General features: G+C 43.3%; 1 protein-coding gene across 4 annotated transcripts in view; it reads right to left on the bottom strand.

Annotated features, from left to right (window-relative positions):
- garre1 (granule associated Rac and RHOG effector 1) overlaps positions 1 to 20,361 on the bottom strand; it is a 151,969-nt gene that overhangs the window by 34,233 nt on the left and 97,375 nt on the right. For all 4 annotated transcript variants that reach the window (XM_069902018.1, XM_069902017.1, XM_069902020.1 and 1 more), the window contains one exon: positions 17,694 to 17,894. In XM_069902018.1, the coding sequence (XP_069758119.1) occupies positions 17,694 to 17,894 (201 nt within the window). The remainder of the gene's footprint in view (positions 1 to 17,693; positions 17,895 to 20,361) is intronic.

Here is a 20,361-nt window from a genome sequence, read left to right as displayed (position 1 = left end):
TCAAAGAATGTGACTGAAAATAAAATGCTTTAAGGTTTGTATATTCATGCAAGTGAAGTTTGTACAGTATTTTTGTCTTTTAAACTGTTTATTTTTAATGCAGGTGTATTAGTTAGGCATTGTAAGGGCAAGTCTCAAGCAACCAGAAAATACACTTAGCCAGCATCTACCATAGGTGCCGGATACCAGGGGTGTTACTGAACCTCAGAGAATCTCAGCTCCAGGACTCAATATTCCCACTGCCCACTGGGCAGATGTACAGGTTTGAAATTGTGCATCTCCAGGTTGAAGGATATTTTGTTCCCAGATGTTATCTGACCTCCCATTAGTAGAAGATGATTAGCTTGCACTGTTGAACTGTACTTTTAACACTACACTGTGCACTTCTATTTTTATTCTGCTGTGCGGTGCAGAGGTCAGCCTGCTTGGATAGCACACTAAACAAAGTTTTCCACTGTGTTTCAGTGTAGCTGACCATAAACTATTCAATTGCTCTTTCTCCATCTTTTACGGGAGCTGAACACCTCTACCTGTCATCATCTCACCTAGACTTTCCCTTTCTTTTAAAAACACACAGAAATGCTGAACAAACTCAGCCAGTCTCACCACATTTTTTCTTTTAAACCATCTGGCTTGCTGACAATGTCCCACAGCCTTGCAATCAACACATTATGTCGACAAAGCAGCTCCCTCTGAGCTTAACTGCCTATCACAGCTATTCCTAATCCACCCATTACCCTCCACCAGCTTCTCTGCTCCCTGCACAACCTTGTTTCTCCCTTTTCTAGTCTGATGAAGGGTTCTTGCCCTGAAACATTTCTTGTTTTTTTTCCCCCCACAGATGCTGCCTGACCTGGTGAGCATTTACAACATATTCTTGGTTTTTTCCCCCAGGGTTAATCCATCCCGCCCCCCTTGTTCTCGACTCACTATCAAGAGAAACAAGCCCTCTATTGTATCTCCTACTTTAGAGGATGTAAGGTAGCCACACCTCAGTACAGCTCTCCTGCCTCCATGTCCAGGCATTCAGCACTTACTGTTGCCTAAACACAAAATAAAAGGGGAAAAAATGCTGGAAACACTAAACAGGCCAGGCAACATCCCTGCAGAGGGAAAGGAAGGTTGAAGATCCTTCATTCGAACTGGAATGCTAATCTGAAAATTACCTGCGTATCCCGACTATTTCCTTCAGTTAACACTACCCTTTCTCTGACAATATATTCCCTCTAGCTCCAGCTCGTGAACAGTTGATCTGTAAAGTTTTTTTTTTAAACTCTCCACAACTGCTGCCTGAACTGGTGAACATTTCTAGCATGTTGTGTTTTTATTTCACATTTATAGCTCAAGTAGATTTTTGATTTTTATTGTCAAAATATACCTCATTTTCATCTTTTTGCACTAACAGAGACTGAATATTCTTTCCTTTAATGTATAGGTCACATCTGATCTGGCCGTTGACTCAGCTCCACCTACCTGCCTTTTCTCCACAACTTTTAATTCTTCCAATGTACAAACATCTTACTGTCTTAAATACATTCATTCAATGAGGCAGCCTCTACTGCTTCCTTGGGCAGAGAATATGACAGATTTACTACTCTCTGGGAGAAGCAGTACCTCCTCAGCTCCGGCCTAAATCTACTCCCCTGAATCTGGAGACTATTTCCCTTAGTCTTGGTGTCACCTATCAGTGGAAACAACATTCCTGTCTCTATGTATCCCGTTCAATTTTTATGTTTCTATAAAATGGCCTCTCATTCTTCTGTATTCCAGTTAGTCCCAGGTGACTCAATCCTTCCTCATAGACCAACCCACCCTCATTTCCAGGTTCAACCTGATAAACCTCCTCTGCACCACCTTCAAAGTTTGGAAACCAGAAATGCACACAGTACTCCAGTACCCTATTGAGTTGGAGCAGAATCTCCTTGCCTTTTAAAAAAATGTAATGACAATAAACTCTCATACTCACACATTAATACTTTAACATTTAAATATAAGGCAACAATCTCTGCCCATTACAATACATTTTTATTCTGAAACCTCAGTCTGTCAGAAGTCGGTAATTTTTCACAGGACTATCGCGGCTACCTGTCCATCAGAATATTGCCTGTAACTCCCAGCTAATAAAATCCGTTCCATATTAAACTGATGCAATCATCACTTCCCATTGTTACACCAACATTTCCCTGGATCCTTTCCTTCAGGTGGCTGGAATAGAGCAAGTCTTAAGCTGATTTTCACTGCAGTTTCCAATTTAATTGAATGTTAGTATTTCCTTTGAGGAAATGAGAGTGATTTATATCACCTACACTGTATATTTTGGAGGAGAACATTTTGTATACATGAAATGCTGACAAATTTCAAAGCACAACTCTTGTAACTTTACAAAGTTTAAAGCAAAAAAAGCATGAAAATTATTTTCCAAACAAAATAAATATTAGGAAGCGTTCAGGAGGGAGATAGTTCAGCTCGTTGAATTGCCTAACGACAACAACCTTGTGCTAAACATCAGCAAAACCAAGGAGATGACTGTGGACTTCAGGAGGCAGTCAGGGGAACACAACCCAGTCCTCATCGAGGGCTCAGTAGTAGAAAGGGTTAAGAACTTGAAATTCCTGGTGTCAACATGTCCAAAGATTTTTCCTGGAGTCTCCACGTTGATGCAATCACAAAGAAGGCTTGCCAGATGCTATACTTTGTGAGGTATCTGAGGAAATTTGGTATGTCAGCGAAGACTCTCATGAACTTCTACAGGTGTACCATGGAGAACATTCCGCTGGTTGCATCACTGCCTGGTACGGAGGCACCAATTCTCAGGATAAGAACAGACTCCAGAGGGTTGTTAACTCGGCCTGCGACATCACAGGGACCAGACTTCACTCCATCGAGGACACCTACATGGTGCCTCAAAAAAGCAGCCTCTATACTCAAAGACCCCCACCACCCAGGCCACAACCTGTTCACTCTGCCTCCATCAGGAAAAACATATAGGAGCCTAAAGATGTTCTCTCAGCGGCACAAGGACAACTTCTTCCCTGCTGCCATCAGATTCCTGAATAACCAATAAACACTGCCTTACTTTTTGTGCACCATTATTGTTCTTTTATTTTTTACAGTAAAGTCATAAGATTGTTATAATAGGTATGTTTGCACATTGATGCTGCCACAAAACACCAAATTACATGACTTCTTCATGACAATAAATCCTGGTTCTGATCTGTCAGTTTCCTCATTTGGAGAAGCTGGCTCCCATAAAATGTAGGCCAAATGTCTCTCCATGTAAGAACTCCCATCACGAATTGAGTTGACACCACAGAGCAAGGCTATTCAGCCAACTACAGCACGCTGGTCTTTACGCTTCAACAAACCTTCCCCCACCCACTTCCTCTTCCTCCTCACCACTGACATTGTTTTTCCAGCTCTACTCGTTATAATTCCCCTCAACCACTACCCACAGCTGCAGTTTCTACCTGGTCATGACTTGGTGTACAAAAATCTCTCATTACTGGATTTTATTTGCAACTGACTGCATTTAAAACTTCAGATATCCTGACCAAGAAACCATTTTTTCCATGCCTAGCCCCACTCAGGTCTTTGACTAAAGAGCTCCATCAAAGTCCTTGGACAATCACTATATTCACTTGGAGGATACACACACAAATGGGTGGTGGTACGGTTGGCGAGGCGGTTGGCACAAACCTTTACAGCGCCAGTGATCGGGACTGGGGTTTGAATCCTGTACACTCTGGTTTCCTCCCACAGTTCAAGTGTACCAGGGATGTCAGTTAATTGGGTGTAAATTGGACAGCACAGACTTGTGGGCTGAAATGGCCTGTTACCGTGCTGCATGTCTAAATTTAAAAAATTAAAACAGAGGATGACATTCTCTGCCACCTTTTAATCAAATCTTTCACCTCTCCGCTATTTCCCTACAGTAACCCCATCTTCTTGATTCCAACATCCCCCTTCAACAGTGGTCAGTCTGGGGAAGGCTTCTGATCGCACCATATGCATCAATTTACAGATGCAGCTGGCTTTATATGTGATCTCCCCACTTGAAACTATTATGTATTTTACAAACTGACTTATTAAACACAAAGGAAGACAACAATGCCATGTAAACATTTTAAAGAGCTACTGTCCACCAACATTAAACCTTCAGCACCATGTAAATAAATTCCAGGATCAAACCAAGGCAAAGGATATGATCAAGTGCTGGTAAATGGGATTATGGGACATTGATGGTCAGCATGGACATTGGGCTAAAGGGCCAGAATCTGCACTGTACAACTTGTACGCTAAACCAAATTCAGAAGGAGTAGACCTGCCCTTCAGGGTCAAGGCCATGGCTGATCTTTGACATCAGTTCCAAATGATCAAGTCCCATCACATCCAAAAACGCCAACATCTGTGTTGAGGAACACAATAATTGAATCTGCACAGCCATCCTGAGGAAGGAATTCCAAAGCTTCACCACCTGCTGCTGGAGGAAATCTCACATCTCAGCCCCTTGTCAAACATTGGCCCCCAGTTCCAGTCTTTGAACCAGGGGAAAATCCACCCTGTTGAGTGGGTCATGTGAATGCCACACAAAAGGCATTACATTTTCCGTAAAATCAGTCAGAACATAAGCAAGGAAAATTTTCAGGTCCATGCTAACCCTACTAGTTTCTTCCAACATTACTTCACCCAACCATCCTCTTTCTTTCTCTCACCTACGCCAAATGATAAACTATTGATTGTCAAGGCATCATGAGTGACAGATCAATGCTGGTCAATGAGATAGTACAGTAGAGATGATGGGCCAAAGGGCCCATTTCTGTGCAGTATGACCGTGTGATTGACCCTACATTTAATAATCATTGGCACAGCTGTTGCTTCAAGAAAGCAAAGAAAGAAAGCAATGCAACAATCATAGAGGCATAGAGAAGCAGACACTTCAGCCCATTTCACCCATGTATTCATGAGCTAGTCTCACTCGCCTGCATTTGGTCCATATCTCTCAAAACCATTCCTTATCCATGAATCTGATTAAACATCTTTTAATCGTTTGCCTGGCTCTGAGCTTATTTAATATTTCCTTACTGCAAAGGAGGCTATTCAGCCTATTGACTCTATGCCAGCTCACACACACCTCCCTATTAAACTTCCCTGCTCATCAGTAAACTCCTGTTCATAGAAAACTCCCATCAATTCTCTCCATATTCTACCAATTACTTGCACACCAGGAGGAATTCACAGTGACTAATTAATCTACCAAACGGCATGTCTTTGGGACGAGGGAGGAAACTGGGGCACCGGGGGCAAAACCATGTGTTCTCAGGGATAGTTTACTTTCAATAGTCCTTTAAAATGTTTAACTCCAATATAATGTTGCTCAACTTCAGATTAGGAAAAGAGAGCCATCCAGAACACAACCAACAAATTGGCCGCATAAACTCAAAACAGTGAGAGAATGATGTGAGATTATCAGATTTTGTTTAAAGTTCCCTATAGTACAGGTGGGTAGTAAAGATTAAACCAAAGCTAACAAAGATTGGCTGAGTTCAAAGCATCATTCAACACCCAGCAGGATGTCCACACAGGATGCTTTCTCTTCCTGGCCCGCCCGTCCCAAAAACAAGTTTGACAGAATTAAAAACAAACCAGCCCTCAATATTTAACAAAAAAAATCCCAGAAAATAATTCCCTAGAATTGCAGTTGTGGTATTTAAAATATTTTAATAAAAACATCACATTAAAGCACACTAAGCTTTCTTAATTTAAATTGTAGGGTTCGCAAAGACAAAGAAGCTGGTTTAATAAATTCTGATATCTGGCAACTCCAACAACCTGCTCGGTGCATCTTGCTGCACAGTTCTCATACACTGAGACATCTGTACGATTGGAGTACTCAGCTGATCAGAAAACTAAGCACAATTCGGCTGCTTCCTTCCTCAGGGTGACTGCTTCTGTGGGCACTGAGGGGCATGTTGAGACCAAGGCTGCACTCCCAGAACTTAACCACCTGTGATGTTTGGGTGGAGAGGCAGTGTAGTGCTGGGCACGCGAGTTGTCTGGAAGCAGGTGAATTTCTTCTGTTTAATGCTGAGCTTCTGTGTGTTCCCATCAAGATTCTCAGCCTCATCCTGACCGATCCAACTTCATTTTAACCAGTCATGGGGCATGGATTCCCGTAAGTCACGCTTTCCTTCATCAGGTATGGTATTGTGTACAAAAGTTGAGATCTCATGATACAGCTGTACAAGGTATAGCAAGAGCACACTTAGAGAACTGTGTGCAGTTCTTATTCCCCAGATATAGGAAGGACATCAATAAATTGTAAGAGTTGCAGAGGAGACTTACCAGGATACTTGAGTTGTACCAAGGCTTGAGTTATAGCAAGAGGCTGGGTCGTAGGAAGCTAAGGGTGATCTCAGAGGTTTATAAAATCACGAGGACCATAGATAATGCTCACAGTCTATTTCAGGGTGGGTGATTCCCAAACAAGATAACAAGTTTGTCATATAGATTATATAATGTATATTTGCACTGAAATTCTTAATTGCTATAGCCAACAGGTACTTAAATTTAAAAAAAACAATAGTCTACATTAAGGTAATAAAAATAATAAATTCAGATGAATGTAAATATTCGCTGTACCATTGTGTAAGACAAAAATAAGTGACATTTGGTGGTGCCAGAGTAGTTTAGGATTAATACAATGAGGGAGGCTCAAGAGCCTGATATTAGTTGGGGAAAGAACTGTTCTCAAACTTAGAGGTCTTCAGGCAACAGCGCCCAGAGTAATAGGGGCCCTTTATAACATTGGCTGCCTTCTCGAGACCATGGGAGGTCAGAGCTGCAATGGATCTGGCTATTTTTGCTACTTTCTGCATTCCTGGACTGTCCAATTACCAAACTAGGCTGTGATGCAACAAGTCAATATACTTTCCACAGCGCACCTGTAGAGATTTGATAATGTTGGATGACATACCAAATCTCCTGAGACTTCTTTGTAAGTAGAGGCATTGGTGTGCCTTCTTCACTGTTGCCTATAGAACATGGGTTTAAGTAATAAAGGAGAGATTTGAGACACCCAAAGGGCTTTTCCACTCACAAGACAGTCCGTAGCTGGAACAAGCTTCCAGAGGAAACTGTAGAAGGCGGCACACTTTTGACATTCAAAAGACATTTAGACAGATAAAATGTAGACCAAATGCAACTGAATGGGAGTAGCCCAGGGCTGAAGAGCCTGTTCCCTGCTGTGTGACTCTGCGACTCCTAGCCCATTGGAATGCTACATTTTTTTTTCCTGAGCATTCTTTGAGAACATATTTCCTCTGTCTGTCTGCCTACCTAGCCCTTGACATGATCCAGTTTAGAGTAAAGTGCTTGTTTTGCAAGTCTGGCATGAAGTACTTGAATGACAGGAACTACCGATCTAATCCACAGCTGAGTGCAATGAGGGCCTCTATGTAGGGCACGTTGTCCATAAAAGGACACTTAATCTACTTTGCTCATTTGTCATTGGATTTGGATAATTTTACGGAGACAATACTGGTGATACTTCTCCAGTCCCTTGAGGTTCCTGCTGGGTCTCAGAAGTATAGAGAAAGACTCAAATATATTTGATAATGAGCAAAAAGGCAAGGGAATACACAATGAGGGATTTTAAGACACGAAGAAGTAGTTAGTTCACAATGATGAATCTCTGAAGATGGTAAGAGAGGGGATAAGACACATGGGACACTGGCTGAGGAATAGAATGCAGGACAATCTCCAAACAGTATTGAACATCAGCTAGGCCACAGCTTAAGTGGTTGCATATTATAGGAGAGGGATATAATTGCATTAGAGAGAAAGTTGAGGGATTTGTCAAGACTTTGTCAGGATGGAGAAGGGAATATTAATCAGCCAAAACTAGTTTGCTGTGTGACAGGAGACTAAGCAAAGATCTAATCACAGAGTTTTAAAGCAATGAGAGGAATAGATCGGGTGAGTGGGGTTTATTTTTCTTATCAGAGATTAATAATTTGGAGAGATGGATTTAATTATGGTGGAGCTGAGGAATTTTTTTTGGTGCAACATTAATAGGGTTAGGGAAATCCTTGCTGAAAACAGTGAGCACGCTTTGCTGAGATCTACAGGACCATAGACCAATAACCAAGGTGGGGATTAGCATTTTTCTTTTGGCACAGACATGATGGACTGAATGACCTGTCCCCCACCATCAATTTCTGAACAGTCTGAAAGTGAGGTGGCAGAACACAGTTGAGAAACCATGAAAATACTACAGTGGGTCTCAGTGCACATGCACAGGATAGTACTGGAGACTCCAGAGCACAATGCTTCACCAGCACAAAGCTGGGGGGAAGAAAGTCCAGGGCCACTGAACTCAATGTTTTACTTAACCATTTTCCTTTATTGGTAATAAAAATGTTGGGGGTGGAGTGCAAGGGAAAAATAAAGGCTACTTAGCTGTTGAAATCACAGGTCTGGTGATCAATGACAGGACTGTGGGGAAGGGGCATTGAGATGCTGGCGGGGAATTATATGATGAGCACTGGCTTTACTTCTCCGTGGATTGTCACCTTGTCGTGGTGGAGAAGCTTGTGCAGTCCTGAGATCCCGAGGGCGATGCCGTCTGGAGCCGTGCTCCTGGTAGGGCTACCCATGGCAATAAGGTCGAGGGGGAGGCCCCTGACAAAGAACAATCCAACCAAAACCTCAGTGGTGGAACAGGTGGACAGAGTTACTTTTAGCTTAATGGCTGTGAAGGTGGATGATGGCAAATCCATCATCTCTAATCGTCATGGTTTCCATGCCATTGGAATTAGTTGATTGATTCGTGAAGTATCGTGTGCTTTTTGGATTGCAACATTAAGTACACGTTAAACAAATACATGCACAGCCATCTTCTTTCTGTGGATAATTGAATGAAGTCCATCATCCTCGACCTCAAGGGATAGCCACACGACAACAATGACAGGCTTTAGAGGGTTGCGAAAGAGGGGTGTTTAGGGAATGATGTTGCTTTAGGCAGGTAGTTGTGAGGTTACTCTTTTGACTGAGGGTTGAAGACTTTATCCAAGTTCCTCATTACAAATAAACTAGAATGACTTGGCAGCTAAATATATGGAGACTAGATAGCTCCCACTTCTCTGCCATCCTACACTGTGGATTAAACATTACTACAACAAGAAATTCAGACCCTGCACAAATGAGAAACCACATGTACAGCTGGGCACACAGTCCTTAATTCCACATATGAATGGGTTACTGAAGGTCCACAACAAATCCAGCAACACATGGACTGCCAAATGCAGCTGGTGAAGCAGCAAAAGAAGACATTGATGATATTCACCATCATTAGCTGAGGACATGCGTTTCAACAACGTGACCTCAAACCCAGCAAAAGGCAGAGAGTGCTGAGAAAGAAGCCCTTCAGCCCACTAAATTCAAGATGACCATCAACCACTCATTTACTGTAGTGATAAACTAATCCCATTTTGTTCTGCCCACATTCTCATCAACTCCTCCCAGATCCTATCACTCACTATGGGCAATTTACTACAGCCAATTAACCTACCAACCCATACATCACTGGGAGATGGGAGGAACCAAGCCCCTGGGAGAAATCATCATCTTCCACATTCCCTGGCCAGACAAGGGCTCAAGTAAATAGGAGGTGACCACAGCCCCTCAAGCCTGTCCCACCATTGAATGTGATCATGGCTGATCTGTGCTGGCCTCAACTCTTCTTCTGTGCCAGTTTCCCATGACCCTCACTTCAATCTTTCAAATATTTACCTACCTGCAACTTACTCTACCTTATGATCCAGACTCCTCCACCCTTGGGATCAGAGAATTCCAAAGATTCACTACCCTGTCAGTCTCCCATCTTGGCCAACATGATGCTCAGAGGGCTCAGACTGGAAGGCCGTGTCATTCGCTTGCCTGACATCAGATGTGAAAATAGGCACAATTCTCCAAACCTTGTCATAGCAAGAGATTACAGCTGGGCAGAGAAAACAATTCAAACGTGTGCTTGAAGTGCAAAATTTTCCCCTCACCTCATGCCCCGAGGAACTCCATAGGACAGCATCTTAAGTGCACAGAAGCCCAGCATAAATGGTTCAAAAACTGCACATCTCCCAAACTATTCATCTGTCTGGCCTATAAAGCGCCTCCCACCCCAACAAATGCAATCACCTTGGATCTTGGATCACAACACTGGCCAAATCAGCCACCCAGTACAACTCAAGTGGAAGCCTCAAACCTGGGGGGAGGACTAAGGAAGAAGTACATTAAAAAATGTAACAGTTGCTATTATCCTCCAGGAAATGACCAGTTCTCACCAAACCTAGTTTAATGCATTGAAAGAAAAATTCCATTCTTCTTCCTGCAAGGATAAAGGTGAAAAGTGAATAAACCTTGTGAAGAGAGCTGGGCACACTTTATGCTGAGTTCTCTCAGGGTGCAGTGAGGTAGGCAAGACCTGCATCTGCAGATAAGTGAGTAAGAGAACGTAACGGAGGACGTTGCACACAGGTCACAGTCAGCTGTTTCTCGACTGTCAAAAATAATACAAACGAAACAGAGGTCCAAGATTCCAGACATATCTTAGATTCTGAGAGGCAGAAAGTTACAGAAGCATTTTCCAGAGGCTTCATGGCAGACGTGCAGCTACAGAAATAAAACCAGACAGGTGATCAGTTCCAGCACTGAACTCACAATAAAAAGTGTGAGGCAGTGCATTTAGTGAAGTTTAACAGGATACATACAGAAAACACCAAGAATCTTAGAAGTGTTGATGTACAGAGGGACCTTGAGATGTATTCATAATTCAAAAAAATAGCAGGACAGGTGAATAGGAAAGAGGATGTTTGGTTTGCCTGCTTTCATGGGCATGGTACTGTCCCAAACATTAGTTAGACCACATATGGAATGCTGATTGCAATCTTGTCACTAAGCTATAGAAAGGATGAAGTAGCAGTAGAGGGAGTGTAGAAGAACTTCTTCAGGATATTGCCTGGAATGTCTTTGAAATTGGACTCTTCAAAAAGATAAAGAAAATGTTGGAAATGTTCACACCAGGCCGTATCCGTCAGTAGCTTTACACCAGTAAAGAAATTACATTATTGAAATTTATAACAAGAAAATCTGAGCAAATTATGTCTTACTGCAAGGAAGAGGTCATGTTACATCTATATAAAACATTGGTCAGGCCACATCATGTGAAATTCTGGCTGTCCCATTACTGGAAGAGTACAGGGAGCTTTGGAAAGGGTACAGAAGAGGTTTACCAGGATGTTGCTCAGTTTAGAGGGTGTGAGTTATGTGGAGAGGTTAGGCATACTTGGATTGTTTTCTCTGGAGCACAAGCTGAGGTCTGACATGACAGAGATTTATAAATGATAGGGTGGACAGTCAGAATCTTTTTTCCCCAGGACAAAAGCACCACATACTGAGTAGTTTTTAAGGCAAGTCAGAGGAGGTTTAAGGTGGGGGGGAAATGAGTGGGGTAAGTGTGGTGGGTGCCTGGAAGGGGGTTCCAGTAGTGGTGGAAACAGGCATAAAAGTATCAATAAAGAGATTTGATATACATGTGAATATGAATAAGATGGTGGAATATCAATCAGGTCCAAGTAGTAGTTTTAGTTTCATTTGGACATTTTGTTTGGCACAGACACGTGGGCTGAACCACTTGTTGTTGTGCTATACTGCTCTATGTTCAGTGTTGAGTGTCTTGGTGATACTGCACCTGGTGTAAAGTGGACAGTTGTGTCTCTTTACTTAAAAAGGGATTTACTTGTGAAAGAGAGGTCAAAGATTCATAATGACAAGAATGGAGGGTTTGCCCAACAAGGATGGCTGTCTCCTTCACCCACTGCCCCAGGCGGCCGACTCCTTCACCCCCTGCCCCAGGCGGCCGACTCCTTCTCCCGCCCCAGGTGGCCGACTCCTTCTCCCGCCCCAGGCGGCCGACTCCATCTCCCACCCCAGGCGGCCGACTCCATTTCCCGCCGCAGATGGCAGACTCCATCTCCCGCCCCAGACGTCTGCTGGAAAATGTATTATACATGTGTAGAAAAGAAATGGTGAGAGAAGTGTAAACTAATGGAAAGTATTCTTCGAGATAATATGTATAAGTATCTAGAGAGGCAGGGACTGATCAAGAACACTCAACATGGGTTTGTGTGGGGGAAGGTCATGTTTGACAAATCTTGTTGAACTTTTTGAGGTGACTAGGAAGGTTGATGAGGCTAGATCAGTAGATGTAGTCTATATGGATTTCAGTAAGGCCTTCGATAAGGTTCCACGTGGAAGGTTGGTAAGGAAGGTTCAACTTTAATAATGTTGAGATAGTCAGATGGGTTCAATGGTAGTTAGAAGGTAGATGCTAGAGAGTCATAGTGGATAACTGTCTGTCAGGATGGAGGCCGATGACGAGTGGTGTGCCTCAGGGATCAGTGTTGGGTCCCTTGTTGTTTGTCATTTACATTAATGATTCAGATGATGGAGTGGTAAATTGGGTTAGTAACTATGTGGATGATACAAAAATAGGGGAAATTATGGATAGTGAAGATGGTTTTTGGAGACTGCAGGAGGATTTGGACTGCTTAAAAGAGTGGGCTGAAGGGTGGCAGATGGAGTTTAATGTTGATAAGTGTGAAGTGCTTAATTTTGGGAAGAATAATCAAAACAGGACACACATTGTAAATGGGAGGGCGTTGAGGAATTCAGAGGAACAGATATTTAGGAATAATGGTTCATCATTCTTTGAAAGTAGAATCTCATGTGGATAGAGTGGTGAAGAAGGCTTTTGGTATGCTGGCCTTTATAAATCAAAGCATGGAATATAGGAGTTGGGAAGTGATGTTGAGACTGTTCAAGGCATTGGTGAGGTCAAATTTGGAAGACTGTGTGCAGTTCTGGTCCCCAAATTAGAGGAAGGATATTAATAAGGTAGAGAGGGTGCAGAGAAGATTTACTAAAATGTTGCCAAAATTGCAGTATCTAGAATACAAAGAAAGATTGAGTAGACTGGGTCTATTCATTGGAGCGTAGAAGGTTGAGGGGGGATTTAATTAGGTATTTAAAATAATGAGGGAGATAGATAAAGTAGATGTGGATAGCCTCTTCCCCTTGAGGGTAGGTGAGATTGAAACTAGAGGTCATAAATTAAGGGTTGGGAGAAAAAGTTTAGAAGTAACATGAGAGGGAACTTCTTCACTCAGAGAGTGGTGGCTGAGTGGAATGACCTTCTGGAAGAGGTGGTTGAAGCAAGGTTAATTTTGTCATTTAAGGAAAAGTTGGATAGGTGCATGGATGTGAGGGGATTGGAGGGTTAAGGGCAGAATGCAGGTAAGTGGGACTAGAGGAGATCAGTTAAATAGGTACAGACTAGAGGGGCCGAGATGGCCTGTTTTCATACTGTAATTGTTATAATGATTATATGGTTATATATCCAATAGTCACCACAGCACCACTAAAGTCCTGTGGGTGCTGTATAATTGGGGATTTACTGTTTCAGGGGTTCAGAGGCAATGTCTACACCTACTGCTCTGAGGCTCTTCGCAGCAGTGCTGACCAAACCAGCTGCTTGAGGTTATGTCACCCAGACTTTCCATCAACAGTTCTGTGCAATAACCCCAGGTATTTAAATTTCAATGCAAGAGTAAAAGATTTGTGGCCAGTGGTTTTGAATTCAGGCTTTCACACTTCAGTGCCAATTACACCAATTTACAAGAAGCTGTGAGAACAGTGGTCTGAACATTACCAGCCGGCCACAAACAATACAAAGCTGAACAATGCCAGATCAAAGTGTCTGCTCCTAATGTTTTTAGACCACAATTACTGGCAGTGGTCCTGTGTATATTACTGAATTAATGTAGTATAGGCATACAATTGGCCATTAATTTCCATCAAAGATCAAGGAGATTGTAAATGGAAAAGAAAAATGGAATGAGGCAGAGGAGCAGATAGAGCTGGAAATATGATCAACAGAGGTTAATAGGGCCATAAAAACCAAGCACTAAGTTGTTGCCTAGAGGAGATTGTGAAAGAACTAAATAAACTTCCTTAATGCACACGTGGGGCAACTTAGACTTTGATAATTGTCCTAATATTGAGGAGAGAAAGAAGGTTTAAAAAAAGGATGTAAAAAGAATCGAGAGCCACTGGAAAGGATGAACAGCTCATATTGCACTCCCAAAGTGATTGTTGAGAATGACCCAATCAAGGTCTTTAAATTATAAATAGCTTTTAATACAGTGACATAATGTCTCCAATTTGGTTGGAGCAAAGAAAAAGGCAACAATATAATTGTCACCAATGAATATTTAAGGAGAAAAATGTGAGGACACAGAACTCCCCATTAAAGAGAGAGATTAAACAAGGCAAGTGAAAAAAAAGGGAAAGCGGGAACAAGAGTTACATTGGTAGAGTTACTGCCTCACAGTGTGAGTGACACAGGTTCAGTCCTGTGCACGGGTGCTGTATGGAACTTGCTCCGCAAATCCAAAATATTTCTGATTCCACATCTGATACTTGAGAGTGTTTCCAATATTTTGGCTTTGATGCCAAAACTATCGCCAAACCTATGAAGAATGTTAGAAATCTATTCCAAATTCACAGAGTGTCCGCAACTAAATTACTTCAGAATCATTATAATTTGCTTATCAGACCCTATTATCAAAGGCAGACTGGAGCAAGCGGAAGTGAGAAAGGAAATAAAAATTAAGCAACAGTTGAATATCTTGGATATAAGAGTCAGTGCAACAAAGCTTTTGTAAATAGGAAAAAAGCCAACAATGCACAGAACAGTACAGAAACAGGCCCTTTGGACCACAATTCTGTGTTGAACATAATGTTCAAATCAAATTCCAACTCTGTTACATTGCATGACAGATACCCCTTAATCTCCTTCATATTCGTGTCCATCTGGAATACTTTTAAACACTATTATTCTATCTTCTTCCACCACTACTCCTGGGAGCCCATTCCAGGCACCACCACTCTCTGAGTGAAATATTAGCCCACACTCCTCCCTGAAACTTTCTCTCTCTCACTAAAACCTGTATCCTCCAGTGTGTGATGATTGAACCCTGGGAAAAAGATTCTGACCGTCTACCCTATCAACATCTCCCATGATTTTATAAATTTCTATCAGGTCATTAGACAGAGATCCTCAAAGGAATTACAATTGAATCAATGGAGAAAAAATTGATTTTACAAGATTCTAACATTGGGTTAACACATCTATCTAATAGGAAGCTCAGATGGTGACTTAACACAGAGTGGAGAGCGTGAAACACCTTCTCATGCTGAGGGGAAACAGTGCACGAAGGGAAGGAGAATCTATGGAAGGGGAGTGGTAACAGGCTGGGCAGAGCGTTGTGTGGAGCAGTAGGACAGATTACTTGGCAATGGACTTGGCCAGTGGTGTAGATTCTAAACAATTTCACCTCGGGAGAGCTTGTAATAAAAACCACAGAACACAGTACATCTAAGCATTTTAATGCAATTCTGATAGCTTTTTGATCTCTCCATTGTGCACCAACATAGCCCCAAGCTATGACTGGAAAAGGTCAATGTAACCCGTACCCAGCCCTCTCTTATCCTCTCTCCTACCCCCACTGCCCAAAACTTCCAGCCCTCCAAAATATCCTGGACATTGAAAAGAGCAAACAAATCCAGGCAAAAAAAAACAGGATGAAAACAAAATGTATAAAAACACAAGAAAACTTCATATTAGAATCTTTAGCAAATAATTTGAAGCAGGAGGCACTTTCCCTCCACAGATGCTATCCGTCCTACTGAGCCCTTCCAGCTTCTTATTCTTTGCTGAAAACAAACTGTATCTTGGTTTTCTTGAACAGATATACCCCCTCCATAAATCTTCGTCCGCGAAGCCAAGCCAAAGAAAAGAAAGATAAAAGCTCAGAAATGTGGAAAAATTACTGACCAACTCTTTCTCTTTGGCTTGGCTTCGCGGACGAAGATTTATGGAGGGGGTAAAAAGTCCACGTCAGCTGCAGGCTCGTTTGTGGCTGACCAGTCCGATGCGGGACAGGCAGACACGATTGCAGCGGTTGCAAGGGAACTTTGGTTGGTTGGGGTTGGGTGTTGGGTTTTTCCTCCTTTGCCTTTCGTCAGTGAGGTGGGCTCTGCGGTCTTCTTCAAAGGAGGCTGCTGCCCGCCAAACTGTGAGGCGCCAAGATGCACGGTTTGAGGCGTTATCAGCCCACTGGCGGTGGTCAATGTGGCAGGCACCAAGAGATTTCTTTAGGCAGTCCTTGTACCTTTTCTTTGGTGCACCTCTGTCACGGTGGCCAGTGGAGAGCTCGCCATATAATACGATCTTGGGAAGGCGATGGTCCTCCATTCTGGAGACGTGACCCATCCAGCGCAGCTGGATCTTCAGCAGCGTGGACTCGATGCTGTCGACCTCTGCCATCTCGAGTACCTCGACGTTAGGGGTGTGAGCGCTCCAATGGATGTTGAGGATGGAGCGGAGACAACGCTGGTGGAAGCGTTCTAGGAGCCGTAGGTGGTGCCGGTAGAGGACCCATGATTCGGAGCCGAACAGGAGTGTGGGTATGACAACGGCTCTGTATACGCTTATCTTTGTGAGGTTTTTCAGTTGGTTGTTTTTCCAGACTCTTTTGTGTAGTCTTCCAAAGGCGCTATTTGCCTTGGCGAGTCTGTTGTCTATCTCATTGTCGATCCTTGCATCTGATGAAATGGTGCAGCCGAGATAGGTAAACTGGTTGACCGTTTTGAGTTTTGTGTGCCCGATGGAGATGTGGGGGGGCTGGTAGTCATGGTGGGGAGCTGGCTGATGGAGGACCTCAGTTTTCTTCAGGCTGACTTCCAGGCCAAACATTTTGGCAGTTTCCGCAAAGCAGGACGTCAAGCGCTGAAGAGCTGGCTCTGAATGGGCAACTAAAGCGGCATCATCTGCAAAGAGTAGTTCACGGACAAGTTTCTCTTGTGTCTTGGTGTGAGCTTGCAGGCGCCTCAGATTGAAGAGACTGCCATCCGTGCGGTACCGGATGTAAACAGCGTCTTCATTGTTGGGGTCTTTCATGGCTTGGTTCAGCATCATGCTGAAGAAGATTGAAAAGAGGGTTGGTGCGAGAACACAGCCTTGCTTCACGCCATTGTTAATGGAGAAGGGTTCAGAGAGCTCATTGCTGTATCTGACCCGACCTTGTTGGTTTTCGTGCAGTTGGATAATCATGTTGAGGAACTTTGGGGGACATCCGATGCGCTCTAGTATTTGCCAAAGCCCTTTCCTGCTCACGGTGTCGAAGGCTTTGGTGAGGTCAACAAAGGTGATGTAGAGTCCTTTGTTTTGTTCTCTGCACTTTTCTTGGTGCTGTCTGAGGGCAAAGACCATGTCAGTGGTTCCTCTGTTTGCGCGAAAGCCGCACTGTGATTCTGGGAGAATATTCTCAGCGACACTAGGTATTATTCTATTTAGTAGAATCCTAGCGAAGATTTTGCCTGCAATGGAGAGCAACTAATACTTTAATAATTACAACCTCCAAGTTGACAATGTTCCTTACCACTCTCTCCAAAATGGTGATAAGAGGCTAAGTTTGGCCAAAATGCCCGTTTCTGTGCTGTAAAGCTCTGATTCTATAACAGAGTTCCTATCCTCCTGAGCAAGGCGTCACTTAAAGCTGTACGTGTAAAATGGTTACCTCAGAGGCTCCTCCCCAGGACCTCACAGCATCCTCCAGCTCTGTCACCTGGCCAACCTTGACTGGCTCCGTACCCATGGCGTTCTTCCTCTCTTGGGCCTCTGCCAAGCAGGAGTGAGCAACAGGCTGGACTCGGTGCAGCGCCTGAGACAGAAACTGGAAGTGGACCTGCAGGACAGTCAGGAAACATCGGCCCAGCACCTGAGGAACAGAACATGACACAGAAGAGGTCAGAGTACAAAGTTCACGAACCAGCAGTCAACCTACCTCAGCACTGAGCAAACTTGTTGGACACATTCCCTGACTCTGCAGGCCGGATTCTATCTATTCCCACTTACAGTAGAGCTGCATCCCATCTCTCTTCAGCCCATCTTTTCTAAATTACCTCTTTCCCTCCTTTATTTGCTCAGATTTCCTTTGAATAAATCTCCTCCAGATTCAAGATCACCACAAGCAAAAGCATTTCCATCAGATACCTTTACAATTCTGGCATCATCCATGAAATAAATTAGTTTGTTCTGCACCAAGATGCAGTGAAAACCTTTATTTTGAGTGCTATCCAGTCAAGCCAACTCATATTTAAGTACAGTAGATGGTATAAAAGTGCAGGTTGTAATGTTACAGTTCAGGGTGCAGTGTCACTGGGACAAAAAGTAGGACAATGAGAAAAGTACAGTGCAACTGCATCATCTTTTACCGATGAGGGATCCATTGAAGAGTTTGATTACAGCAGGAAATAAACCATCCTTGAATCTGGAGGTTAGAGTCTACAAGCTCTTGTATCTTCTGCCCAACGGAAAGGGGAAGAAGAAAGTGTGTCCAGGATGGGATGGGTCTTTTAATATGTTGGCCACTTTCCCAAGTCAGCGGAAGACAGAGGCAGAGTCAATGGAGGGAGGTTGCACTTTGCACAAAGCTGACATCATGCATTTGTGGCCACGTTAATTATACCCTGTACCAGCTGCCAAAGAGATAAAAATGGCTCAAGCCATCATGCACATCGCCACAGCTATCAATTTAACTTGCTTGATACCACACACGTACTTACAAGGCAGAGGTTAGTTAAGTCAAGCCTTAGAATTGGCAATCTAGTTAATGACTTCAGAGCCACATGCTTAAATTATCATTTTAACAATTAATACAAAATGTTCAGGTGTAATCTCCTCTTATGTGGTGGGGGGGGGGGGGGGGGGGGGAGCCAAAACAATGGAGCATCTGTGCCTATCAAGAGAAGTTAAAGATTATACATAACCCCTCTAAAAGGAACTGGAAATTTTTCAAAATTGTCAGTGGATTAAGACATTGACAAGTGGATAATCAATGCAAGAGAAAGTGAGCAAGAGAGCTTCTAATGGTGGGCAAAGAGGAAATGATCAGCAAAAATTAATATGGAGCTTTTTACAGCTGAGACACTAGAAATTACACTGTGAAAAATAAATATGTGTATCTGTTGCCACAGGAAATATTTAAAAACTACAAATGCACAATGAACAAGGAGGTCAAAGTTAGCAATGGTTAAAACATCATACTGGGGAAATCAATGGACTGAAAGCAGAAGATTGAAGGATTGCAAACAAAATTTACGAGGATGTTTCCAGGACTTGAGGAATTAGGGGTAAATGTTGGGGTAAAACACAAGATCTGTTGACAAGTGAAAAAACACACAAATGCCGGAGAAACTCAGCTCAATCAGTACCTTTATATAGCAACGGTAAAGATACATCATCAAAATTTCAGGCTTGAGCCCTTCATCAAGGTGTGGGGGAACATGAGAGATGTTCGAACTAAAGGGGGAAGCGGAGAGGGGGGTGGTTGTGAGGGTGGAATATAATAGGTGGAGGGGTGGGGGGGGAAGGACCACAGGAAAGGGAGGGAGGGAGCCTAGACAGACTAGGTGGAGAGAGAAAGGTAGGAAAGGGTTGGGGGGGGGGGGGGGAGCGGTGTGGAAGGCAAACTGGTGAGTGGAATGCAGTGAATGCAATGTTCATGCCCTGGGGTTGGAGAGTATCCAGACAAAAAAAAAGGTGTTGTTCCTCCAATCTGCAGGTGATCAGGGTAGGATAGTGTGAAAGGCCATGGACAAACGTCAGCTTGACAGTACGACTCAGAAATGAAATAGGTGGCTAGGGGAGGTCGTTTTTGTTGCGGACAGAGAGGAGATGCTGGCCGAAGCAATCTCCTAACATGCGACCAGTCTCTCCGATATAGAAAAGGCACCAGAGGATGCACCGGATGCACCGGATGCAGTAAATGAGTTCTTTGGAGGTACAGGTGAAGTGTTGCTTCACCTGAAAGGTCTGTTTGGGACCTTGGACCGAGGTGGGGGAGGAGGTGTAGGTACAGGTATTGCACCTCCTACGACCACAGTGGAAGGTGTCGGGGTGGCGATGGGTGGGGAGGGAAGTCACGGAGGGAGCAGTCCCTATGGAAAGCTGAGAGGGGAGAAGACTTTATATTCTGGAGCATTAGAGTACGAGGAGAGATTTGATAGAAGTATACAAAATCATGAGGTGTATAGATAGAGTAAATACTAACAGGGTTTTTCTGTTGAGGATGGCCTGAGACAAGGGCTAAAGTTGAAAGATAAAATGTTTAAAGGGAGGAACAAACTGCCAGTGGAGGTGGTGGATGTGGGTTTGATTTCAACATTTGAGAGAAATTTGGATAG

This window comes from Narcine bancroftii, chromosome 10, assembly GCF_036971445.1.
Source record: "Narcine bancroftii isolate sNarBan1 chromosome 10, sNarBan1.hap1, whole genome shotgun sequence".
In the NCBI taxonomy this organism is placed as follows: domain Eukaryota; kingdom Metazoa; phylum Chordata; class Chondrichthyes; order Torpediniformes; family Narcinidae; genus Narcine; species Narcine bancroftii.
The sequence above is the reverse complement of the archived record's forward strand: the minus strand, read 5'-3'. Positions and strand labels throughout refer to the sequence as shown.